At 36.1% G+C, this 27,454-nt stretch overlaps 1 protein-coding gene across 1 annotated transcript; it reads left to right on the forward strand.

The window, feature by feature from the left end:
- Nucleotides 1–359: 359 nt before the first annotated feature.
- Nucleotides 360–27,117, forward strand: LOC306862946 (transient receptor potential cation channel subfamily A member 1-like; the record flags this gene model as incomplete). Its single annotated transcript, XM_079406056.1, has 27 exons — nt 360–455; nt 637–799; nt 4,968–5,143; nt 8,235–8,345; nt 8,442–8,550; nt 9,452–9,597; nt 11,252–11,388; nt 14,413–14,461; nt 14,666–14,813; nt 15,431–15,531; nt 15,710–15,879; nt 16,110–16,274; nt 17,522–17,636; nt 17,974–18,140; nt 18,370–18,454; nt 18,757–18,816; nt 18,910–19,008; nt 19,182–19,252; nt 19,469–19,622; nt 21,967–22,056; nt 22,388–22,557; nt 23,548–23,677; nt 23,785–23,967; nt 24,071–24,139; nt 24,283–24,378; nt 24,518–24,636; nt 26,922–27,117. The coding sequence occupies 27 exons, from the start codon at nt 360–362 to the stop codon at nt 27,115–27,117; spliced, it is 3,375 nt and encodes a 1,124-aa protein (XP_079262182.1).
- Nucleotides 27,118–27,454: the final 337 nt, after the last annotated feature.

Raw genomic sequence — 27,454 nt, forward strand, 5'->3', positions numbered from 1 at the left:
TGACAAAAATATTACTTCTTGTATAGGTTCATACATTTCTCTGTTAGATTTACACTAATATCTGTGAGAGGCTCTTCTAAAGCTTGACCATCCATTACTATGGCTTTATTGCTATAATGTTTTACTCACACTCACAGCCTCTGAGAATTTGCATGGCAGGCTGGCATCACTGTCACTTTCACCTTGTGGTGAGGTTATTGTGTGCAAGTCCAATCACCTGCTCTCAGTTCAACCTTGAGCCTCAGCACACAAAAGCAGCCGTTAAAGCAAACACAATCAATGCCATTCTGAGGATGTTAGATGTTATTAATATCAACGGTTGACTTGTCTTTACAGAATATCCTCACTAAGCTCACCAAATGCAGTTTGGAAAGGAGTTTGTGAGGCAAAACAGCTTCTACAAATGTGTGATAAATGAGGAGGAAACAGACTTGGATTCTGCAGATGTGTTTGAGGTGGGTGTTGTTTCTCTTATACACTGTATGTGTTTTGGAGGGCTGTGGGTGGGGGGGGGGGGTATAAATATTTACAGAAGATGATCCAGTACAATAGCAATTGGTTGAACTGAATCTTACTTATATTACATTGTGCTTCTTTCCTTGACAAGATGCTTTCATAATCTATTCCTCTTGCCAGTTGGCTTTCATAGGGAAGGCCTCTGCCATCGATCACCGGAGCCGGAAAAGTCCGGAACAGCTAAGCTTCAGGGATGAGAATGGAGCTAGTCCACTACACTATGCTTCAGCTGGAGGCAATGTGGACATAATTCGCCTCATTGTTTCTGTCGTGGGCCCTGAGGGTAAGACTTACTCCTTGACAAAGTTGTAGAGTTGTGATGTAAATAAAGTAGCGACTGATGTTTATTTCTGTATTGAAACACAACTGAGTGAAACAGATTATCAAAAAGGAAAAAATGTAGAGCTGTGACTTTGGTTTAACCAATGGTTGTTGAATGGATAGGGGTAAATCTGAATGTGACAAAAGAAATGGGTCAGATTTAATAATAATAATAATTCATTACATTTTATATAGCTCTTTTCTGGGTACTCAGAGCGCTTTACATAGAAAGGGGCAATCTCCTCAACCACCACCAATGTGCAGCATCCACCTGGATGATGCGACGGCAGCCATTTTGCACCAGAATGCCCACCACACACCAGCTTATTGGTGGAGACAGATTGATGAAGCCAATCAGTGTATGGGGATGATTAGGAGGCTATGATGGTAAGAGGCCAATGGGCAAATTTGGCCAGGATGCCGGGGTAACACCCTACTCTTTTTCAAAGGAAATCCTGGGATTTTTAATGACCACAGACAGTCAGGACCTCAGTTTTACGTCTCATCCGAAGGACGGTGCTTTTTACAGTATAGTGTCCCCAACAGTCCGAACTAGCTCCGAGTCCATTCCAACTCCAGAGTTCTGTTATGAGTCCACTCAGAATTCAGGGTAAAGCCTGCACGACAATCCAATTCTGACCATGCACCCACCTCAGAGCATAGCCCCGAATCAGCTCTAGCCCCTGACCAGCATCGAGAGATGGCTCTAGTCCCTGACCAGCGTCGAGATGGCTCTGGCTTCAGTTCCCGTGTCTAGCCCAGTGAGGACTCCAGTCCCAGAGTCTAGCCAGACAGGGCTTCTGTTCCCGAGTCTAGCCCTGTCACAGTCACCTCTGCACTGCGCCAAAACCTGAAAATGAGTTGGCATTTTAGCTTTTTTAATTTTTTTGCCTGAGATAAGGTCTGTGGTTAACACAAGCTAAATATATTTACACATTTTATTCTACAACATAAAAAAAAACATAAGCTTTTTTTTTTTTTTTTTTTTAAGCTTTTACTCATCATAAAAAGGCATTTGCTAAGTGGCTAAATGGGACTACAAAGTTGTCAGGGATATTAAAAGTTGTCTCACTGAATGGGTAAACTCATCTAAAGACTGAAAGTTATTGGAAGTCCAGAAAAGACCAAAATCTGACATTTTCATTTTAAATGAAAAGATGACACCCCAGAAATTTAACTGACAGTTTGTAGATAGTCATAACACTAGAACAGTAAAAAAGGAAGCAAAGGATTTTAAGGTTTGGGATCCAGTTCTAGGAAATAAGGGATCCAACTTTGAGGCAGCAAATAAATCAACTACTTAATCTGCATAAAATGACATTTTAACCATCATAACAAACAAAATCTTTTGAAAATATTACACTTGAGACTTTGTTTTGCACTAATTGCATTGTAAATATATAGATGTAGTTCTGAAGGCCTTGTCTTTAGGCTTTGTTTATTCACCCAGTCTTTTGATATTCAGATCACATCAGGTCAATGTCTCATTATGTTCTAATGATTATAAAACTATCACATAATCTCCCCAGGGATCACACATTTACGTCACAGGGAGGATTATTGTGAACGCAGTACTTCAATAAATCATCGACAAAACAGAGCAACCAGTTCACTCACTACGATGGAAAAAGACCAAATGATATTCAGAGTGCGCATTTCTCTTCCTAATTATATCAATTACAGAGCAATATCCTGCTGAAATAAACAAACCAGCCCAAGGTGGGAAGCTGGTCTCCCAGATTGTCTAAGATGATCAGTTTGGTCTGTGTTTAGGCATTTGTTAGCTGGTTAGAATGGGAGATCAGTTGACCAACCAGCTAAATACATGCGATACAACAAAAAAAGTGCAATCACCACCCATCAGCCAATTCTAAATGATTTCATTGGTCATGTCAACCACAGTGCTGATGGTGCGCACAATGCTGAACCAAATAACTAACCCCTTAACCTACACCCTAGCACAGTGGCGTGCACAGGCCTCCGGAGGGGCAGGGGCGAAATGGGGGGGGGGGGGGTGTTTTGGGTTCCCCCTCGGCTAGGGGCTTCACGATTTTATCACGATTCTTTGTCATGTTGGTTTTTATATTTTGTAAGCTGTCTGAGCATTACAGCCAAACTAATTTCCCTATTATAAAGACAAAGCCTTTCAAGGTAACAAAATATAAAAAGTATGGCAGATATTTAGGCCAAAGTGGGTGAAGATTTTATCTTTGTTATTAAGAAATGAGAATAATGATACACATTACAAACACACACAATATACAAATAAAATAAACAGTGTTTTATTTTCAGGTACAATAGGTGTATTTAGCAGGAACATTCAAGAAAACTGAATGAACAAATATAAAAATAAAACACTATACAGATTGATTCCTATTAAATAAACTATATTAAAGTTTTTCAGTCAAGAGTAGTGAGTGATTTTTCTCTTTGTGTTTGGTGTTTTAGTAACATTAAAGGAATAATTCACCCAAGAATTAAAATAAATAGGCTAGTGTTTTATTTTTATACCTTCATTTACTCACTCAAAAGTTGTTTTAAACCTGAGTTTCCTTCTGCTAAACATAAACGCTATTTTATAGAAGGTGGAAACCAAACAGTTGCTGGTCCACAGTGACTTCCATAGTGCCCCCCCCCCCCCCCCCCCCCCCCCCCCCTACTGTCAAAGTCAATGTGGACCAGCAACTGTTTGGTTACCAGCATTCTTCAAAATATCTTCTTACTGATGTGAATGTATGTGGCACTGTACAGTATATTGATATGGCAGTGCCAGAATTGCAGCTGATAGAATGTGCCCTGTAGCAAGATACAACAATATTTCTTCAAAAGCAGATCGTGGAGACATTTTTATCGGGGCCGCTGCTGGCCAAATGGGTGCCCTAAGCAGGATTCTATTGTTGTGCTCCCTCCCTCAAATATTATGGAAGTAAAAAAACCCCACCTACAATAGGGGTTAAAATAGAACTTTAATAACATATAAAAGTAAATAAATAAATAAATTGTAATTAAATTGTATTATTTACAAATTACAATTGTAGCTCTAGACAGTTACCTATGGCAGTAATACAGTTGTCTTATTGATTTAATGGTTTCAAGTATTCAGAAATCACGCAATAGAAAATTAAGCAGTTTTACTACGAAAACCATGGTTAATTTTTGTAAGGGTTGTGATGTTCACATGTTTTTTTGTTGTTGAAGAAATTATAGAGGCTGTGTCAACTGTAGCAAAAAGGTGGCCAAAAATGAAAGATTAAGTGGATATTTGAATTAAATGTTTGGTCAATAGCCAATTAAACAAGGACTTGATCATCCTGTAAGTGTAACAGCAACAATGACCAGGCCTTTGGCTCACTTTACAGGCATTTGTAATAACATGTAATGTTGAAAAAAACAATATACACCATCACAAAATTTGTAATGGTTTTACTGGTTATAATGAGACTTGTATTGTTTTTAATGGAAACTGTAATGGACCCTGTTGGTCTCTACTGGTAACTGGTCACCTTCTATTGGTGGCTTGTTAAAACCAATAAATCCTAATGGAATATGTCCCAAAACACACTACAGAACCCCCCCCCCCCCACCCCCCCTCTCTCTCTCTAATATATAAGGACATAGAAAGTAATCACTCTTATTACTCAGAAAGTTCACCCCTCCCTCAATGCATATGCTATATGTGCACAAGCTTGAGGTCGAGTAACGCTCAATCATGTTATCGCAAAAATTTTTAAAAAACTTTTATGTGGACAATGTGAAAATATGTACGCTATAGTATCTGTTTTCAATGTCTTGCCAAATACAGATTTCTGAAACGCAACATGGCCCATATAGTTGGGCTTGAAAACACCCTGAATTTTGCTAATTATTGGCTTCACATGACATGCTCACAATTGCTTAGTATTTTTTTTAAACATTTGTTAATTAAAAATATCACTAATGAATCAGTCTAACAAATATATTTTTTATGAATTGGTAGAATTTGTTATGTATTTTTAAATCATTCGTGCCTTTTCGCGTCAGGTATTTGGGCTCGTCGCTGTGACATACTGCTTACCTCTGAACACTTAGTCAATGTACTGTCCAGAACGCACCAACCACTCCATATAAATTCAGTGTTTCTTGCTGTGTAGAGCTGAATGTACAGGACGAGCAGGGCAGAACTCCCCTGCACTGGGCTGTAGAGCAGGATCAACAGCAGAGCTGCGCGTTACTGCTGGAGCTGGGCGCTGACCCCAACATCCTCAACAGCGCCATGATGGGCCCTCTGCATCTGGCTGTCACAAAGAGATACAATCATCTAGTAGAGGTCAGTCACACATGCGGCTGGGAATCTGCAGGTGTTGCAGTCAGGGTAGGGACCAGCAGTAGATATGCTGTTAGCAATATTGTTGAATATTTTGTCACAATGTGTATCAGATATGCTGTACTGGTCAAAAGTGCCTCAAGCTCGCCAAGGCTGCATTTATCTCCTTAAAAATACAGTAAAACAATAATATTTGTGAAAATTATTACAATTTTAAAGAACTGTTTTCTATTTTAATACATTTTAAAATGTAATTTATTATTGTGCCATTACTCCAGTCTTCAGCATCACATGATACTTCAGAAATCATTCTGTTATTGAGACTGTCAGTCTGTTTTGGTGGTGGGGATACTCAGTCACTGAATCTGAAATATAAGGACACAAGTGTTTGCTTTGTTTTAGAAAGTAATCACTCTTATTGGTCAGAAAGTTCACCCCTCCCTCAATTCATATGCTATATGTGCACAAGCTTCAGGGTGAGTGACACTCAATCATGTTATTGCCAAAAAATTTAAACATTTATGTAGACAATATGAAAATATGTATGCTATAGTAACAGTTATAGTAATAGTTTTCAATGTTAGTCTTGACAAATTCAAATTTCTGAAATGCTTAAAGGAGGCGCATCATGGCCTATATAGTTGAGCTTGAAATCACACCTTGTACATTTTCATTCATAATAAACAGACTGACAGTTATTGAGACTGTCATTCTGTTTTGGTGGTGGAGATTTTTTAGTTACTGTTTCTGCAGGTTGCATCATTATTAAGTAGACGATGACTTTATGTCACTCTTTATGAGTGAGTCATTTGAATCATTTACGCAACTGATTCGTCCACAAATCAGTAGCTGCATCCTAAATCGCCTACTTACCTACCTACTTAAAATGTACTTTGTGACTATTAAAAAAGTATGTTCTAGTGTAAATATTAATAGTATGAAAGAAATTTGGATGAACTACCTCCGCCATATTGTCACTTTCCCATGTCGATTCACTGCCATTCACAACTCCTCTCCTGTGGCTTCATGGGATAGTAAAGTGTCCATTGATGATGCATTTCTGTATCTCAGGTGGCAGAAGTAGTAAATAATCTGGGTACATTTAATCTACTGTTTTTTAACTACAATGAATTTGGACAGTATGTAAATTGGCATATTTGGATGCACCACCTGAGCAAATCATTGGTACAACCAGGGGCGCGGGAACAGGGTGCTGAGGGTACTGCAGCACCCCCTGTTTTTTTCTGTGGGCAACTGTAAACTGTAAACTCATCTTTGAGTTTGTGTGGAGAGTGGAAGCTGAAGCGAGCTTTAGGACACGGAGGCTCCAGCGTGGTCACTTACAGTAAAAACAACTTAAAATACGCCGTGTGATTTTTGTTCATAAAGGTAAGAGTAATATATAATTTGGAACTGTAAAGGGTCTACTTTTATTTGTGTGCATTCACAATATAAACATTGTGCTTTTATAAAATAGGAAAACAGAGAATGCGCTTTCTGCTGGTCTTGAACAAGAGCGCTTCGAACCGCAACTCGGCAACTCGAAACTGGCTCACAGATATGATAAATCTATAGAAAGCTTTAAATTACTACTTTAAAACAAAAATAATGAAAAGCAAAGCAAAAACTCTTCATTAGCCTATGTAATCCGTTAAGATGCATATATTTCTCTCTGCGCGTCCAGTGAGGAGATCGTGAGTCATTATTTCCCCGTCACCGTCTAAAATATAAAAATAAGGGAAAGCCTAAAACAGGCCCGATTATAATTTGTTTTATTTTATAATTGTATTCAATAATAATAAAAAAAAGTATGTAATATTTGTCCTTGAAATTTAAAGGATTTGCTGCAATGCAATTTTGTCTGACTGATAGGCCTATGTGAATTATTTATTGCACATATCAATTATTTTGCACATATCAGACCTGTACACGCAATTGTCTATATTATATATTGTGTTTTTGCTGTTTTGTACATTGCCTATTTGGATATTTGTATTATTCTTTATTATCTGTGTCCTGTCCTTTTGCTGTCTTTCTGTTGCACTGTGGAGCTTCTGTCACTAAAACAAATTTCTCGTATGTGTAAACATACTTGGCCAATAAAGCTCATTCTGATTCTGATTCTGATTTTTGTTCATTCAAGTGACTGCCTGAATTCAAGTCAAGTCAAGTTGAGCTTTATTGTCATTCTGCTACATGTGTGGACATATAGTGGAACAAAATGTTGTGTCTCGCAGAACCACGGTGCTACATACTAGTTAAACATAAGATAAAAATACAACAATGCAAGAATAAGAGAAAAAAAAACTGAGTATCTGACTATACATATACTATAAATACTATAACTACTATACCTAGTTGCCTAGACATACACAAACTGAGACTGTACAAGAACTTTACATATATACTGTACATGAAATTGTGCAAAAAGATAGAAATAAAAAGAAAAATTGTATATATATTTCGTACATTAAATTGTTGTGCAGATTAAAGAGAGATTTTGTGGGAAGCAGCGCATAGTGCAAAAAGATTTCAGAATAGCATGCTAGCATAGCATTATTATTTCTAATTGTAATAGTAGTATGCTAATATGCTTTTGTGAACTGAGCCAGTGTCTTTACAAGTGAGTCATTGAATTTTTCATTCAACCCATTCACAGGAATGAAACATGGAGACACAGCGGGTGATTCTGCCATGACTTTTTTGGAACTGTTTTTCATTAGTAGAGGCAGTTTGGTTTTTGAAATAAACTAAAATGAATAAAATGTTTTTCATAAAATGTTTAAGATATATTAAAATACTTAAAAAAATAGACAGGTAGCTTTAACAACTAACTGAAAATAAGTTGGATAAAAAATACTCTGTAATTACCTGTGGCCTCATGCCTATGGTCAAATCACAGTCTTACTGATATTCCCAACAACAACACTGTTGCTTGCATGATATTGCTCGATAGCATACGGATAGCTCAATGGGAAACTTAAGGGCGTCTTCTGTGAAGAATCTGCTTCCTGTCAGGGTGAAATGCTGGAAGAATTATACTGATTGAGTGCCTTGCGGAAACTGATGATCATTTTGTTTGTGTCTGGCACAGGTCCTTTTTCAGTCCTGTGACAAAACAGATGCCAATCTGGAGGGGGATCTGGGAAACACCCCTGTGATGATGGCCTGCTGCACCAATAACTGCCAAGCTATTCAGTTTCTTGTGAGTACAAAGGGCAATAAAAAAAAAAAAGGTGACTGACAGAATCCTCATTCCCACATATTGTGTAATAAAATAGATTATTTTCTTTCCCTACAGTTCAAACATGGTGCCAAGATGTGTATTCAGAACAAATTGGGTCACTACGCTATCCATACGGTTGCTTTTGCAGGTGCCAAGGAGGCCATGGAGCTGGTTTTGGAAATTGGCAAGTGAATTTAATATTCTTATTCCACCAATTCACCATGACAAATCCACTCTCAACCCATTCACCATGCTGTTTAGACAGGCATTGTGATTGTGCACAATACACGGGTGGTCTTCTGTTCTGGAATGATGTGTTCCAGATATAAATATTTGTAGGCTTTTCTGACAGCTCCCTTTGGCGGAGAGACAGATGACACAGTTTTCATTTACAATGCAGCCCAATATTTTCAGATTCTTAAATGCAAAACAGCTAAAACAGATAGAAGGGTCAACATGTCAAACGTGACTGCCAGCCTCCAGAGCTATTTGCAAGCATGTCACATGGTGACCAAACAAAGCAGTCATGCTTTCGTTGTGATTGAGGGTTTTGACATCGGCCAATGTCAGCCAATGTCAACTGATAATGAAAATTTTGTAATCTTTTACTCACGCTCCTGTCATTCCAAACCAGTATTTCTTTGTTTTTCCTGTAGTAAGTTTGAATAATGTAAACCTCTTTTTCCATGAATTTACAATAAATGGTGACTTGATGCAAAAAAAAGGACTGGCACTTCAAAAAAGTTGCAAAAGGGGACATTCCAACATTCCTACATTCCAAGTTTTAGCTATCGTATGACTCCAGAAGACTTTGAATATAGAGCATGAGTTGTATGAAACACATTTTTTGTTTGTTTGTTTTTGTTATTTTGGCCCCTTTCACTGTACATGTTTAGTAAGACATGAGGCAAAGAAATAATGACCATTTTATTTTGCCACTTTATATATTTATATTTATATATTATATATTTAGTCATTTAGCAGACGCTTTTATCCAAAGCGACTTACTTTTTTTCCTCTGTATGAATTGTCAAGTATGGAAAAAGCTGTACTCTTGATCTCTACTGTTTCTCACCCTTATAAAGGAGAAGAATTGGGCCTTTCCACTTCAGTGCACATTAATTATTTGGATAAAACCAAAAGTGCCCCCCTCCATCTGGCTGTACGTGGGGGCAACATTGAGGTGATCAAACTTTGCGTCATTAAAGGAGCCAGAGTGGATCAGCAACAGGTAAGTGTTGTTTCAACAGGTATAAAAATCTCATTTTAAATATGAAAGTTAACAAGCATAACTAAAATGATCAAAGAAATCAAATGGCCCAAATCTTGTGATGAAATAGAAATAGTTTTTTTTTTTTGGCAGGGAGTCTGTGGCTGCTCATTGAACTGTATTGTAAAAAAGTTCTTAGATTTTTATAAACTGATTGGAGAGAACCTTAATACTTCACCCAAAAATGAAATTTCTTTCATCTGTGGAACATAAAATAAAATATTTTGAGAAATGTCTCAGTGTTTTTTGTCCATATACAATGGAAGTCAATGGTAACCAAAACTGTTCTTCAAAGTGTTTCATTTTATGTTCCACAGAAGATAGAAAGTCATACAGGTTTGGAACATGAGGATGATGGCAGAATTTTCTTTTTCTTTTTTTGTTGGATAAACTATTAAACACTGCAAGTTTATCAGAGCAGTGTCCTCTGTAGGCAGCACTCTGGCATAATAATTAGATAATTGTTGAATAAAGGCAAAAAAGAAAGTACTTTTATGAAATAAAATGACTTTCTGGGCTCTTTATCTCAATCTCTCTTGTGCCAACAACAGCTCAAAGGTGAACTTTGGTTTCTATATATTACCTTCACACTAAATAATTTAGTAGCCCAATTTCCACTACATAAGAAAAAACATGCTCTGGTAAATCAGAATTTGTAATGTCATAATTTAAAATTATGAGATACTAAGTCATGATTATTAGATAAAAAGTCAAATTGATGACATAATTAAAATTTTGACTTAAAATTATGACAAAATCATGTCGTCATTTTTATCTTATAATTAGTAACGTAATTTTGACTTTTCTGTAAATTATTAACATCTTATAATTCTGGTGCATAATTATGATTTACCAAGGCATTTTTTCTTAAGGGGTGGAAATGGGCTTCTATATAATGGCCTAGAAACAAAAAACTCATGCCAATTTCAGTGCACCCGGTGGTTTCAGGTTCCATCTTTCCACTGACTAGATTTTCCACCAATATTAATTTTGTCAAACATATTTTATCAAACTCCTCCCACAGCTGTAATAAGATAGTCAGCAAATTTAAGTAATATAATCATGAGCCCATTATCATCAAGACTTATTTCTGTAAAAGCTTTTTGATGCATTAAACCACACTGAAGCTAACTGAGAAGTTTGGGGACAAATAGAACCAAATTGCCTAATTTCAAGCTATAATGTCATGATTCTGAAAGAAAGACAAAAATAATCTTTTCATGAAATGCAGCCATAAACAAATGTGGCCTGCAATGAATACAAAAGCATCCAGATTTCCTGACTCTCGGTCTCGACCACACAGACACAAACACACTTGCACTCCTCCATTTGTTGTCTTCAGTCCGTAGCAGCAGGGTTGATGCATTCAGTAATAGCTTCAGATAGTTAAATTGATACAAATTGCAGCCACTTACGCCTATAACTGAGCTTGGCCGTTCTGTCCATTGCCAAAGCAATTCAGGGTGCTCTCTCATTAATGGTTTGTGTTACTGGTGCAGCAGCTGAGAAATTGCCCTCCTGTTGCATTACCTGACCCTGCCTTTCCTACTTATGTCAAGCTAATAGCTGACTTCCATCTCAGTGTCTGTGTGTGTGTGGCTTAATTATTTTGCAGTGTGACAAATCCACGGCCCTCCACTTTGCCTGCACTCAGGGTGCTCTGGAAGCCGTCAAAATCATGCTTTCTTCTTACAACAAAGTGGAAGACATCATCAACATCAGGGATGGAGCCAATCAGACCCCCTTACATAGGTCAGTGTGATGCCATGCTGCTTTCAAGTAGTTATAATGTGACCTAGCCTCCTGGTTTATCTTAGAGCAGTTGAAGCAATCTCATTTCATGTTAAGTTAGAAGATATGGGCATAAATGCCAAGAAAAGCAAATAAAGTAAGCAGTAAATTCCATACTATTGCCCAAGATGTTGCTAGTACTGGAGAATGTCTTTAAGATTTAGAACACATTTGCTAAAAAGGTTAGTTTTGGAAGCTTGCCTGTAATTGCAACTTTTTCACAATTGATTTCAAAATGGCATTTTAGACTGGAGTAAAAAGGACAAATCTGAAGCATGTTCATGCTGCTGTTTTCCATACAAAACATACTGACCAAAGGGCTGTTCACACAATGAATGATTATTGTAACAATAACTATATGTGGCCCTGGACCACAAAACCAGTCATAAGTAGCATGGTATATTGATAGCAATAGCCAACAATAAATTGTATAGGTCAAAATGATTGATTTTTCTTTTATGCCAAACAATTATTAGGATATTAATTAAAGATCATGTTCCATGAAGCTATTTCCTACCACAAATATATCAAAACTCAATTTTTGATCAGTAATATGCATTGCTAAGGACTTCATTTGGACAACTTTAAAGGCGATTTTCTCTTCTTTTTTTTTGCACCCTCAGATTCCAGATTTTCAAATAGTTGTATCTCAGCCAAATATTGTCCTATCATAACAAACCATACATCAATGGGAAGCTTATTTATGCATGTATAAATATAAAAAAAAAAAAAAAAAAAAATGACCCTTATGACTGCTTTTGTGGTCCAGGGTCACATATTGGTATCCACACCAACGTATAATAACTCTGTTTATTATTAGTGTGTGCTGCGATTATGTCGTCTGCCGCAATAAATGCTCAAGCTCTTTAAAGCAACTGTACTGTTTGTACAGGGAATAGGCAATATTCCTTTAAGTTGTTTTACCACCATTTGCTTTAAATAGAGCTTCTAACCTTCATAGATTCATAAAACGTTTGAGTTTTTTCTTTTGAGATACAGTATGCATGCCATCACTTCAGAGATGTTGGAGGAATCTGCTTTTCACTCATCTCTTCAAATACTGCCCATGGTGGTTTGATGATATTCAAATCAGGTGATTTGTCTGGCCAGGGCAGATGAGGAAGTTCATCTTGGTGCTCCAGATTTCCAGGTTTTATGAAAATAATACCATCTTTTTTGCATTTTAGCATCGGTGTGTGTTTGAAGTTTTAGTTCACATTATTTTTTTCAAGACCTGCAATGTTTTTACCTTAAAATGTCAGATTCAAAATCATTTTAATGGTGCGCTGAATTAATAAGGCACCTGGCTCTGTTTCTTTTCCACATTCCTCCCCAAATATCTGTTCTGAGAGAATATTTGATGAATAGTTACGAAATTCCACAAAAAGGGCAGCAGCAATAAATGCTTGTGTACAGCTATCCACTGTAATTACTACCGTGATATATTTACGCAAGTAAATTCCTCTCACTTAACTATAGGGGGCTTTAAAGTCACAAAAATAGACAAAACTATATACAGCTTGTTTAAAGTCAGGTGGATTCTGATTGGCTGTCAAAGTTTTTATCATTCATCAGCTGAAAAAAAATTCTAATATAATTTCAACAATATTGTCATTATTGTTATAGTTGTGGTGTGGACTTCCCTATTGTCATAGAATTTGAACAATTATTTTATAGTTATAGTTATCATTCTTGGTGTGTCTGTGAAGGGGTTATCAAACTCCAAAAAAGACACAGTTAAAGTACCATAAAAGTCCAAATGATGCTACTGTATATTCCAAATCTTTTTAAGCTGTATATTGAGAACATTTTAAAAACGTTTGTGAACAAACTTTTTTTTTTTGTGAATAAAGTTTTGTGTTGTGTCTATGTTTGGTTTGATTAGGAGATGCACAAAAGCCAGTGGCATTTGGTGTTGTTTAAATCCTGAAATGGGAAATGTTTTCATTCTTGGCTGAACGATCCCTTTAAATAGATATAAAATGTTTACAGTAATGCACACAGTAAACTGCTAAAAAAAAAAAAAAAAAAAAAAGTAAAAATAAATGTCTTTTAAATGATCTGCTCTAAGATTCAGTGTTAGGAGTGCAACATGAAATATAAGAACATGATAGGATCATATAGGACTTTTAAGCAAATCCTCACTGGATTTCACCCACATAACTTATTTAGAGTACAAGAAAACCCTGTGAAATATGGTGAAACATTAATTAAAGCAACCTAACTTAAAGAGCATTCCTTGAACCACGACAGGCATTCCTTGGCTGATGTTGCAATATGAAACGACTTTACTATAAAATAAATAGGGGCGAAGTGCCAAAGGAACGTTTTTCTTTTTTCTTCACAGAACTGATAAAAGTTTTAGTTCAATATAGTCATAGCCTACACACACACACACACACACACACTCTTAAAAATAAAGGTGCTTCACGATGCCAAGAAGAAGCTTTTTGTCTAAATGGTTCCTTAAAGAACCTTTAACATCTGAAGAACCTTTCTGTTTCACAAAAGGTTCTTTGTGGCGAAAGAAGGTTCTCCAGATTATAAAAAGGTAAGAAAGAGATGGTTCTTTAAAGAACCTTTGACTGAATGGTTCTTTGTGGAACCAAATATGGTTGTTCTATGGCATCGCTGTGAAGAACCTTTTGAAGCACCTTTATTTTTAAGAGTGAACACATATATACATTTCTCTCTCTCTCTCTCTTTATTTATATATATATATATATACAGTATATATGCATATACAGTATATGCAGCTGTATAATTGGATTAATATTTATATGTACACCTAACATGTATTCTTGTTGGTACAATATTTTATTTTATTCTACATATAGCGTTTAAAGCACTTTCTTGCTATGACCAAGCAAATGTATTAATAAAGGTTGTGCCATTAGCGTGCTTGGCCTATTACAATTCACAGCTGCATTTGTTTGATTGATTTCCATGCTTTAATGATTAACAATGACATTCTTTTCCTAATAGAGCCACGTTGTTTGATCATGTCGAGATGGCTGAATATCTTATTTCAAAGGTAAATGTTTGATTGACTGTTTGTGAGAATGTGAGCGGCTAAAACATCCGAACTCAAACCTTCGTTCTGCTGTATGTGCATTCTGTGAAACCGCAAGCTGGAAAGCATGGATTCATCTTTTGATAAGACGAATATTAAGCACCCAATATCTCATTATCTTATCGTATGTCCTTTGATGTCCAATATCTCATCGTATGTCTTTAGATAAAGTTGCTAATTCACTGTTATTTGGATCTCATTTGTCTTGGAAAGGGAGCAGAAATTGACTGCACTGACTGTAAGGGACTGTCTCCTCTTCTGATGGCCTCAAAATGCTGTGCCTGGAAAACAGTTGCATTTTTGCTGTCAATTGGTAAACATTTTTTATCAATTTTCAACGCATTCTGGCTTTAAAATGATTTGCATGCACATTTCTGTGTATAGGGATAGATCCCAAAAATGAAAATTCTGTCATTAATTACTCACCTTCACATCGTTCCAAACCCGTAAGACCATCGTTCATCTACACAACACAAATTAAGATACTTTTGATTAAATCCGAGAGCTCTCTGACCCTGCTTAGACAGCCTAGAATACTTCTTGAGCACAAAGAAAACAAAAATAATGACTTTATTCAACAATTTCTTCTCTTCCATGTCAGTCTTCATCACGTGTCCACGAGAATACCACGGCAATGTTTTCTTTGTGCACAAAAAGTATTCTTGTAGCTTCACAAAAGTACTGTTGAACCACTGATGTCACATGGACTATTTTAACGATGTCCTTACTACGTTTCTGGGCCTTGAACGTGGTAGTTACATTGCTGTCTATGGAGGGTCAGACAGTTTTAGGATTTTATCAAAAATATCTTAATTTGTGTTCCGAAGATGAACAAATGTCTTACGGTTTTGGAACGACATAAGGGTGAGTAATTAATGACAGAATTTTTGGGTGAACTATCCCTTTAACATATTGTCTTATTGAAAAAAGGTGCCGATTTCAGAATCAAAGACGAAGCAGGTCGCAACTTCCTCCACTTTGTCGTTCTTCAACCAAGAGGGCTGAAAAATCTTCCCGAGACAGTCTTACAGGTGTGAAAACCTTCTTAAACGTTAAGTTCAGTTTGTCAGATGCAGAACACAGCTCTTTCATTTTGAAAGAAAGCCTAAAGAGTCCAAGTGAACCTGTGTTATGGATTATTACATAATGCAGTGTTTTGAACTTAAGTATGTTCTGTATATAGTTATAAGAGCTCATTGCCTCCTCCAGTGTAACGCCGTGAAGGAGATGTTGTCTGATGAGGATGTTGAAGGCTGCACTCCTCTGCACTACGCCTGCAAACTTGGCATCCACGATTCGGTCAAAAATATGCTGGGTCTCAATATCTTTGTGGGTCAAAAGTCACGGGAGAAGAAATCAGCTCTTCACTTCGCTGCAGAGTGAGAACATTTGTAATACAGTCACAGCTATATGAAAATCAGATCTTTGTGCTTATTTTCTTCTATATAAGTAATAAGTTTTAACCTATAATAACATATCAAAGGTATGAGTACTGTATTGTGCAGGCATTAAAACGCAAGTTCAAATGAATGCAGCATAACTCCAAGCTTTTACATCTCATACACTCCTAAACCTGCTAATATTAAGTGTTTTCTTCAATTTCTGTCAGATATGGGCGAATAAACACATGTAAAAGGCTGCTGGAGAGCCTCACAGACTCTAAAATGCTGAACGATTGGGATGAAAAGGGTTTGACGCCCCTCCATCTTGCTTCAAGGGCAGGACACACTCAAGTTGTGGAGCTGCTGCTCAGAAGTGGTGCGCTTTTTCAAAGGTACACCATTGTTTTTTGGGAAAGCGAAACATCAACATTTTTCATCACAAGCCGTTTTTACATAATTACCCGGCAGTTTTATTTTAGTATCATTGAGATACTATTATAGTTTCATTTTTGTATAGTCTTGTGTGTGACATTTTTATTAAGGTGTTTTTTATTTTTATTTTTAATTTGTTTTTGTTAAGAGTTAGCGTTTAGTTATTTTAGTACTTCAGCTTAAATTAAATGAAAATGATTGCCTTAATTGGCACATAGCTGAAACGAAATATGTTTTAAAATGTTTTAAATGAAAATCTAGTAAAACTTTAGTTTATGAACAAGTTCGCATTATTAACTAGTTGCATATTAGTACGCAGATTATTAGCTCTTTATTAGTAATAAAGCACATATTAAAGGGATAGTTCACCCAAAAATGAAAATTGGATGTTTATCTGCTTACCCCAAGGGCATCCAAGATGTAGGTGACTTCGTTTCTTCAGTAGAACACAAACAAAGATTTTTAACTCAAACCGTTGCAGTCTGTCAGTCATATAATGTCAGTCAATGGGACTCACGGCTTTGAGAGAAAAAAAAAAACATACACAGACAAAACCAAATGAAACCCTGCGGCTCGTAATGATAGTGCATTACCGCCACCTATCTCTCAAATGGACCATTGACACTCTATCTACAATCTCAATTAGGAGTGCCAATCCGCGATCCGCTGTAAAGCAAGAAGAAGAAGAAGACGTGTCACACACCGGCTATAATTACTGTTCAGTTTCTTGCACAGACCGATCATTTCGTGTCTTTAGACATCCATGTTACGTCACGAGCCGCAGGGTTTCATTTGGTTTTGCCTGTGTATGTTTTTTTTTTCTCTCAAAGCCCCATTGACTGACATTATATGACTGACAGACTGCAACGGTTTGAGTTAAAAATCTTTGTTTGTGTTCTACTGAAGAAACAAAGTCACCTACATCTTGGATGCCCTGGGGGTAAGCAGATAAACTTCAAAATAATTTTCATTTTTGGGTGAACTATCCCTTTAATGCCTTACTCTGCATGAACATATTTTAGACCCCTTAATCCTAACTGTTTTTGATGGTTTTAGTTTTAGTTAACGATAATAACCCTACCAGGTCATAATTGCATCAAAATCTCAAAAGCTAATATTCCAAGTTAAGTTAGCAGCAGCTTCACAAATTGCAATTGTGAGTTCATTCAGCTGGACATTCTGTCATAAGGTCTTTTGTAATCTCTAGTGATTACAAAGGCTGGTCCTGTTTACATCATGCTGCGGCTGAGGGATACACGCAGACAATGAAAATCCTCCTTGCAGCCAATGTCAAACTACTGGACGAAACAAATGAAGATGAGGTAAGCAGCGTAAAAATCCTAAACAACACAATCAGTTTGAGAAATACAATTACTAAGCCATAGGAAAACTGAACAAGATCCAAACAATCACAAATGCAGTTTTTTCTTAACTTCCACAAAAAATATTAATATTGAAATATGAACTGTTTTTGACATTTAAAAAAAATACTAAAATAGAAAACTGTTTTAGAAAACTTTGTTATAATATTTCACAATATTACTGTTTACACTGTATTTTTTATAATAATAATAAAAAATGCATTAAACTAAGTAATTATTGTCCTTTATGATTTTAATTGAACTACACGGCTTATTAATCACATGTATGCTTTAACAGAACACGGCCCTTCATATTGCTGCACAAGTGGGACATGTAGGTGCTGTTTTGATGTTATTGGACAGAGGAGCTGAAATCACTTTCAACAATGCGGAAAACTCTTTTTTGCATGAAGCTGTGCGTAATGAGAAAAAAGATCTAGTGAACGCTGTCATCGAAAGTGAGAGGTAAGGAGACATTCAAGATGACCACCTTTTGGAAGACAGTATTAATTTCATATTATATATATATCAGTGTACAGTAGAATTTTTAATGCAACAATATGAGAGAATCGGTTGAGGGTCAACCATTGCAAAACTCTGCAAAATAGAGTTTTTTGTTTTATTTTTTAAACCTATATTGTTTTTCTCATCTCAGTTTGCCAAATGTTGAAAAAGCAATATTAATTCACTGCAGGTGTGCCGAGGCAATAAAGTCATTTAAAGCAACATCCCGCTGTGCCGTGATGGACATCATAGAGTTTCTCCCAGAATCTTTCAGGGTCTGTATATTAACTTTCCACCTTATGAAAATCTATCTACACTCTTAAAAATAAAGGTGCTTCACGATGCCATAGAATAACTTTTTGTCTAAATGGTTCCATAAATGGTTCTTTGTGGTGAAAGAAGGTTCTTCAGATTAAAAAAAGGTAAGGAAGAGGTGGTTCTTTAAAGAACCTTTGACTAAATGGTTCTTTTTGGAACCAAAAATGGTTCTTCTATGGCATCGCTTGAAGAACCTTTTGAAGCACCTTTATTTGTTTATAACATTTTTTGACATGAAACCCCACTCTCTTCTGAACAGCACCTTCTGGACCGGTGTATTTTAGAGTCTGATCATGATGCCAACAGTTCAGATTATAATGTAAGCCTTGCACAAATGTGCAAAAAGTTGCATTAAGACTATTAATGAGGTTCCTTAACGATATACAGTACAATTGTTTAATGTTGTTGGCAGATCAAGTATGATTTTCGGTGGCTTCAAGCTCCTATACAGCTGAAGAAGAATGCTAAAATAGACAAAACAATGAAGTACCAGCCTTTGGCAGCTATGAACGTAAGTCTCCTTAAATTATATTACATCATATATATATATATATATATAAGCATTGTATCTAGTGATATCTGGCTTTTAGACCTCATTGTACACTATTCTTAAACACAAAACTCCTATTCTTTCTGCATCCTAAAATAGTGTGAAAATAAATTGTAACTCTTGCACCACACTAGGCCATGGTGCAGTACAACCGTCTGGAGCTCCTCACTCACCCTGTGAGCCAAAAATACCTGGAGATGAAGTGGTATGTTAAAGATGTAGTGTAACAGTTCTGGTCGGGATGCTTTAAGTCACTATGATTTGTTAATTTCTACAGTCCTATGCAATACAGTCACTGCATTTTACTTTAGTGCATCTAGTTAAAAATAGCAGCAGTGCAGTGTTAACATCACTTCAAACAAATAGACTGGTTTGCATAAGCATTTGAATATCCTACTGGTATTTTGTTTTATTCGGACAGGAAGGCGTATGGAAGCAAGGTTCATTTGCTCAACCTGGCTGTCTACCTGCTTGGCTTGTTGCCACTCACGTACCTCATCCTCAATCTGAGACCGAAGCAGGAAGTTTTTGGCAACAACACATCTGTCATCATGGTGCCTGTATCTTTTAAAGAGGTAGACAGCCTTTGTTCAGAGATCTCTTGCATCTTGTAGGAAAGAGATGAGCTCAAAAGAGTTGAAGTGAACACAATGTAGAGTGTAATTCCTGTAATGTGTGGGACAAATGACAGCTGGAGATGTGTATCAGTGACAAGCAGAGAAGGGAAAGGTGAAAGAGAATAATGGTAGTTGAATTTAAATGACAATCAGATTGATTGTGAATTACTTTTCAAAGTCACACAGTGTCATAAACGCTAAGAGAGAGGGAAATTATATTACCTTTTTAGAATTATTAATATAATTCTGTCTTCTAGATGTTGTGCTGCACATCAGTGGTGTCAAAACACAAGGGAGGGTCTGGGTGTTATTAGAAACAATTTAGGGGTCACTTTTCATGAAAAGAGTAGAAAATTCCCATTACTTTTTACATGTTGACTTTAAAACTAATTTAGGCATATCCCAGATTTTGGTCAAAATTGTCAAATAAAAAAAAAGGAATCAGACAATTCCAGAGAAAATGAATGGGACAAATCTTCACGCTCAATTAACAACTGTAGGAATGAAGGTCTTGCCTTTCATTTAAAGGTAACAAATCATACAATTTAATGTTATCACACTACAGTCACATCACAATGAACAGGTATGCATACGAAAATAAATTAATGAACAGCAAATTATTTTAATTCAAGCTTATTATCTTGACAAACAGTTTTGAAGATTTCAAGTAGATATGAATTGTATGTGTTTTACCTAGAGTATATAGAAAATATGTGGCCATATGTGAGAAAATTGTCATTTACTTACTCTCATGTCGTTTAAAACCTGAACCGAAACACACAAAACAGGTATTTTGAAGAATATTTCTAAGTAGACATTTCTCAAAATTTCTTATATATTTTACAGAAGAATTCAAGGTTAGGAACAACATAAGAATGAGTAAAAGATGACAGAATGTTCACTTCCAGCTGAACTAATGCTTTAAGAAAGTATTTGGCATTATTTAAAGGAATAGTTTACCCAAAAATGAAAATCTACTCACCCTCAGGCCATCCTGAGGGTCACAAGTTTGCTTCTTCTTAATTTAGCATTACAACAATTACTCATCAATGGATCCTCTGCAGTGAATGGGTGCCGCCAGAATGAGAGTCTGAACAGATGATAAAAACATCACAATAATCCACAAATATTCCATTTGACTCCATTCATCAGTTAATGTTTTGTGAAGATAAAAACTGGATGTTTCTAATAAACAAATCCATCCTTAAGATGTTTTTGACTTCAAACTGTTGCTTTGGTTACAATATGAGTCCTCTATCCATAATACTGTTTTCTCCAGTGAAAAAGTTGTCTCGTCTGAATCAGGAGAGAAATATGCACAGATCAAGCATCATTTACAAGCAAAAACAGCTCTAAACAAATATGTCAGTGGATTTTGATATGAGAGAATAAAAGGGCATGGACTTTTCACAGGAGGAAGCTTTATTATGGATTATAGATTTGAATTTTGGCAACGGTTTGAAGTTAAAACACCTTAATGGTGCATTTGTTTCACAGCTTTTTACTTCACAAGACATTTATTGATAGACTGGAGTCATGTGGATTACTTGTGGATTATTGTCAAATCGTTATCCACTCTCATTTTGACGGCACCCATTTACTGCAGAGGATTCATTGGAGAGCAAGTGTTGTAATTCTAAATTAAGAAGCAAACTCATCTACTTGTGATGTAATGCTAAATTTCTCAAAATCTGTTCTGATGAAGAAACAAACAGAGAGTGAGTAAATTTTCAAATTTTTTTAAATTTTATTTTTGGGTGAGGAATTCCTTTAAAGCACACCTGTAATGTCAACCTTCATCATTATATAGGGGTCAGAAGGACCCATGGTCCTTGTTGTCAAATTGGCCTAATCTGTTATTCAATGACAAGCCAATTATTCATTCATATCATTCATAATCACATGCATATCCGTTCACATTTGCATTCACTTCCTTATAACCTTGTCCATGTCCCATTACTTAATTTAGTGAGTGTCATTATGAACTGAATGGCATTCATCAACTTCCCAACCCATCAACTCAAGGTTATAATCCCCATGAAATTAAGTATGTCTAATCTTGTACGCACATTACTATTTATCTTTTGAGAAATGGCACACTATGCTCATATTGGCATTAGTATTATCCATTTTTGAGATTGAGGAACATGCTCACACCATAGCAGCGAGTTTTAATTTAGCATAATATGCTAGTTGGGTTATGAATGAAAACTAATACCGTCATTATGTAAATGTGATTAATTTGGCGATAATGTTGTAATGATACTCTCTCTCCCTCTCTCTCTCTTTTCTCTCCATCCAGCAAAAATGTTTAATCTCAGTCTGTATAATCATGGTGCTTGTCTTGAATGTGTATTCTGTTTGCAAAGAGCTGGTGCAGTTGGCTCAGCAGGTAATAATTATGTCATCACTTCCCATAATGTGTCCACTATAAATTCCTCTCATACTACTACAGAGACTCTCAGCAGAGTGCAGTCAAACCGTCACTAATCTTAAATGTCATGATGCACATTAAACACGCATGCCTTTGCCGTGGGGTTTCCTTTGCAGGGCTCTAAGCCTTCCAGCCAAGTGATTTACCTATAAAAACACAGCTCAGATTTTGCATGCATTGTTCTATGTACTCTATTGTACTCTTTGTCACTGGTGAGGGTATTCAAATTGCACTATGTTTGGCACCTAAAGGTGATTTTATTTAACCCCTCATGTCTTTTACATTACAGCAAATAAATTACTTCACGGACTTCTCGAACGCTGCTGACTGGTGTGCAGCTATTAGCTCTTTAGTCTTTGTCATTCCCATGTGCTTCAGTTTAGAAAACACATGGCAATGGGAGGCTGGAGCTTTCGCCATTCTGACTTCATGGATTGGCTTCATGCTCTACTTTCAGAGGTCTAGTATTAGTGGTCTTCCTGGAATTTTCATATGAACAAGTCACATTTTCTAGATTTATTTCAAAGATATTATATTTACTAGGGTTGCTTATCAATTTAAATTTCTTATCAAATTAATTACAGTACATGATATGCTGATTAATAAAATGAAGTACTATAAATTGTATTTAGTGTATATGCTTTAAGAAAAGCAAAATTTATAGAAGGGTTATCAGCCAATATTTGAGTTTTTATAGATATATCAATATCAGTTGATGTTTGATATTGTGCATGTTTATTTTCCATATTATTACATTTAGAATACACTATAATGTTCGGCAGTTTGGAGTCAAAGTTTTTTAGTTTTTTCCCCATGTTTTAGTCATTTATGCTCACAAATGCTGCATCTACTTGATTTAAAATAAAAACAGTAATATTGTGAAATATTATTATAATTTAAAATAATGGTTTTCTATTTTAATACTTTTTATAATGCAATTAATTCCTGTGATGCAAAGCTGAATTTTCAGCATCACTACTCCAGTCTTCAGTGTCACATGATCCTTCAGAGATCATTCTAATATGCTGTTTTGGTGCTCAAGAACTTTTAGCAATGTTAGTATTTGTGTGTGTGTGTGTGTGTGTGGGTGTGTGGAAACCATTATTTGCAATAGTAAAGGAATGTCTAATTTTACAAAAGATTTCTGTCACTTTTCACTAATTTAATGCATCCTTGTAAAAAAACTAACAAAAAAACTTGATTTTTGGCATAATCTAACACTCACTTAAAATCAATCTTTAGATACAGTAATAATTTATTAGCACTGTGAAATGTAATCTTTTGCAAATCTAAAAATTAACACCCATTTTCATACTACACATTACGATCTGATTAAAAAGCCACTTTTAGCATTTAATTAATTAATGAATTTTTAATTTATTTCTGAAAACTAGTCTAAAACGTTTGGATAAAACATCTTAATTCTTACATGCCCTTTTCACACGGCAGGTTTGAGCGAATTGGAATTTACGTGGTGATGTTTGGTGGAATCGTAAGGACCCTGGTGTGCATCATGATTCTCTTTATCTTCCTATTGCTCGCATTTGGATTGGCCTTCTACGCTTTGATGCTCCACCAGGTAAGTCCAAACAAAGAGATCATATCAACCCGGCATGACAGACCTGTCAGGTCTTGGTAAATCGGTGCGGTTTGATAATGATGTTTACTTTTTGCTGCTTTCGACAGGATGAGTTCAGCTCCATCAGCCTGGCTCTAGCCCAGACGTTTGTGATGACAGTGGGAGAGCTGAACTACCAGAGCACATTTCTGAACGCTTATGAAAATAGCCGCATGGCATTCCCAGGGGTCACCTATTTTGTTTTTGTGCTCTTTGTGCTTCTCATGCCTATTCTTCTCATGAACCTAATGGTAGGACACTCAACACTGGCCTACTGGAAGCCGGCTATTGTTGTTAATGATGGCTGCAATTTGTTAGGCGGTATTAGGCTTATTTGTCTCAATCACGTTGCAGATTGGTTTGGCAGTAGGAGATATCGCAGAGGTACAGAGAAATGCAGAGTTGAAGAGGATAGCCATGCAGGTGAGCAGACTGGATATCTCTAATTGACGTACATTTTTAGTAGCATTTTGCTGAATTTTTTTACAAAACCTAGTAAGATCTAAAGACAAGGATAAGTAGCATATCTAGTGCACCACATTAATCAAGAAAGCACTTCATTACAGATAGATCTTCACACTGCTCTTGAGGAGAAGCTACCTTACTGGTTCCTGAAGCGAGTGGACAAACCATCTATCACCATCTTTCCCAATAAATGCAAGGTTTGTCTATCGATAAATGCTATTCCTACTCTGGGCGCACATGAATTTTTCATAAAATTCTGTGAACTAATGTTTTATAAACAATATAAAAGACATTTGAATGAATATTAACATTTAATGATAATAATTTGTTAAACAGAAAGTGCTGATGCAGGCGCTCATTGATGGTGAGATCCAAAACACAGTTCGCACCCGTCTGAACCTTTGCTCACGGCAGGCAGGGCCTCTGGAGAGAGAGCTGCACAAACAAAAGAACAGGTGATCTCTTTGTTTTGGGTTTACTCAGGAACACCAACTAGAGCAGCATAAAGGATTTGATTTCAATAGTAAGCAGAAACTTTTGTTTCAGTGTGAACTTTTTAGAAAAGATTTATATTTCTCCATTTATTGAACACCACTATACAAAATGGGAAGGTTTATCAGTTTTTGTATGCAATAATGTGCCTATAAAACCATTTGTCAGGAAACAAAAGTGCCAAAACTGTAGCTTTAGAAGTACAACAGCTTGTCACTGAGACATTAAGCTATCTCTGTACCTTTTAACAACATTCAAAAATATATTTGTACCTAAACTACCTTTAAAGGATATATTAGTATTTTAAGATGTATTCAAAGTACATTAAGTGTACCTTTTGAGTGTACAGTCCCAAGCTGTTAAACAACTTTTCTGAAACCTCTACAAAACATTTGGAAAAAAAAAAGTTTTTCTTTTTTTTGTGATGCGGTAGGAAATAATGCACCAAAAGGGAAAAGCTTAAAGGGATAGTTCACCCAAAAAAAGAAAATTACCCTATGATTTACTCACCCTCAAGCCATCATACAGCAGGTGTATATGACTTTCTTCTTTCAGACAAATACAGTCGGAGTTATATTAAAAAATGTCCAGACTCTTCCAAGCTTTATAAAGGTAGTTGGTAGGGGTCCAGATTTTGAAGCCAAATAAAGTGCATCCATCCACCATAAAAAGTGCTACACACGGCTCCGAGGGGGTGTGGGGGGGTAGTGTAAGCGTAAGTGGAAGCGGTGAGAATATGCTAGTCTTGTGAGAACCAAGTTTTGTTTACAGCAAAGGAAAACCAGGCTACTCTTTGGCTTATATCTTAATCCTCCAACATTTTTCTTTACAAATCCTTGTTTTGTGCTTTTAATTTGTGACCGGTGTTTTGTTCGGTGTTTCTAGGGTGAACATATTTTAGTTTTCAAAAAAGAGGACAGTGGGGGCAGGATGCTTCTCAAAGTAGTGCAATGACTATATCCCAAATATAAAAACTCCACACTCCAAAATTTCCATGCCTAAAATGCATATTTTACAGCCAATGTTATCAGGGCCATCCCTAGCTGATGCGGGGCCCGGTGCGAGGTCCAAAGGACGGCCCTGAATGTTATGCAAATTGATCATAAACACAGCTAAAAGGCTTCCTACCAGTGGCCATCCTTCACAAAATGTAACATCTACCACAGTTTTATCATAGGTAGGATGCAAAATGTTTCAAATGTAATTCATGCAATATTTCAAACATTTAACCCAGGTTTTAATGATGAATGGATGCTAGAGTGACCATACGTCCTCTTTATGATTGGTCATTGCGCTACTTTGGGGGCTACTTTAACCCCTCAAACCCAACAACACACCTCCCACCCCCTGTATGCATCCTGCCCCCACCGTCCTCTTTTTTGAAAACTAAAATATGGTCACCCTAATGGATGCATTTTATTTTGCTTCAAAATCTCGAACACTATTCACTGCCATTATAAAGTTTGGAAGAGCCAGGGCATTTTTATATAACTCCGATTGTATTTGTGTGAAAGAAGAAAGTCATAATCTCATTTAATCACGTTGATGCATGTAAGTGAAAATAAAGCTGTTGTTGGTTGTTTTAAAATCTGAACACTGCAAACCACGGTTATTGATATTAACTACAACTAAAACCATTAAAAAAAAAAAATAAACAAAAAAAAAAAACACTTTTAGAACTTGAAAGAAAAAACTACAATAAAATATTTTTCAAACTTAAGCTAATTATCAGAGCAATATTTCTTTGACTACTAAAATAACTAAAACTTAAAAACTATATAGATGCAGTAATAAAAAACAAATGACAAAGGCACAAAAACAAGTACTAAAATTTTAATAGTATGTAAATGATGCAAAAATAACACCGCCACACACCTTTCAGAATTGTGGGAGAGCAGCCTCTAGTGTTCATTAGCCATAATGCACCATCAGCTACACATTCAAATTAATTAAGCAATTAGGAGTTTTGTTTGCAACATCAATTCAAATTAAATTCAGATTCAAATATGAATGGCATAACTCTAATGATTCACATCTCACCTACCTTACTTTTAGAGAGTTTCAGATAAAATTATGTAATTTTCAAAATAATATTTGAAATAGAGTCTGCTTATAGTTTCATAACAAAAACAAGTATTTCAATACAACTGTGCAGTGGTTGCATCAGTTAACATTTACTTTTTTATTCTCATCTAAGTCTGTGTAAGTTGTCAGACATGCACTGCATTTGATCCGCTCTTCCCTTCAGGTTGAAAGCAATGTCCTCTTTGCTCGAGAAACAGCATCACCTGCTCAAGCTGATCATCCAGAAGATGGAAATCACTTCTGAGGCTGATGAATACGACGGCCCACAGAACCCTAGAGCTCTGAAACAGCTCACTTACTCCTCATCTCAGAAGTCAAAGTGGGTCCCACTGCTGCAAGCTATTAGGGCAAAGAAGTGATATTAGAGATGATTACATCATGTGTAAATATAAGCCGGATACCCAGCCATCATTACTTATATTAGCTATATTTTGTTGTGATTTAGTATGTAGTTTTAGTTGTTCTTCTTATTTGATTAAGTGTAATTGTGCTATCATGAGCTCATAATGTATTTAGAAGCTTACACTGATGTATACGAGTCAGTCAATTAAATCCACTTAAATTTGTACTGAACTCTGAAGAGAAGTGTTTGAATGATATACAGTGTTTTAATACATAATGAAGATCTTATAGCACCAGTACTGAAAATGAGAAGAGCATTTGGAATTAATGCACCGACAAGCTCCTAATGCAAAC

Source organism: Barbus barbus, assembly GCF_936440315.1.
Source record: "Barbus barbus genome assembly, chromosome: 44".
NCBI lineage: Eukaryota > Metazoa > Chordata > Actinopteri > Cypriniformes > Cyprinidae > Barbus > Barbus barbus.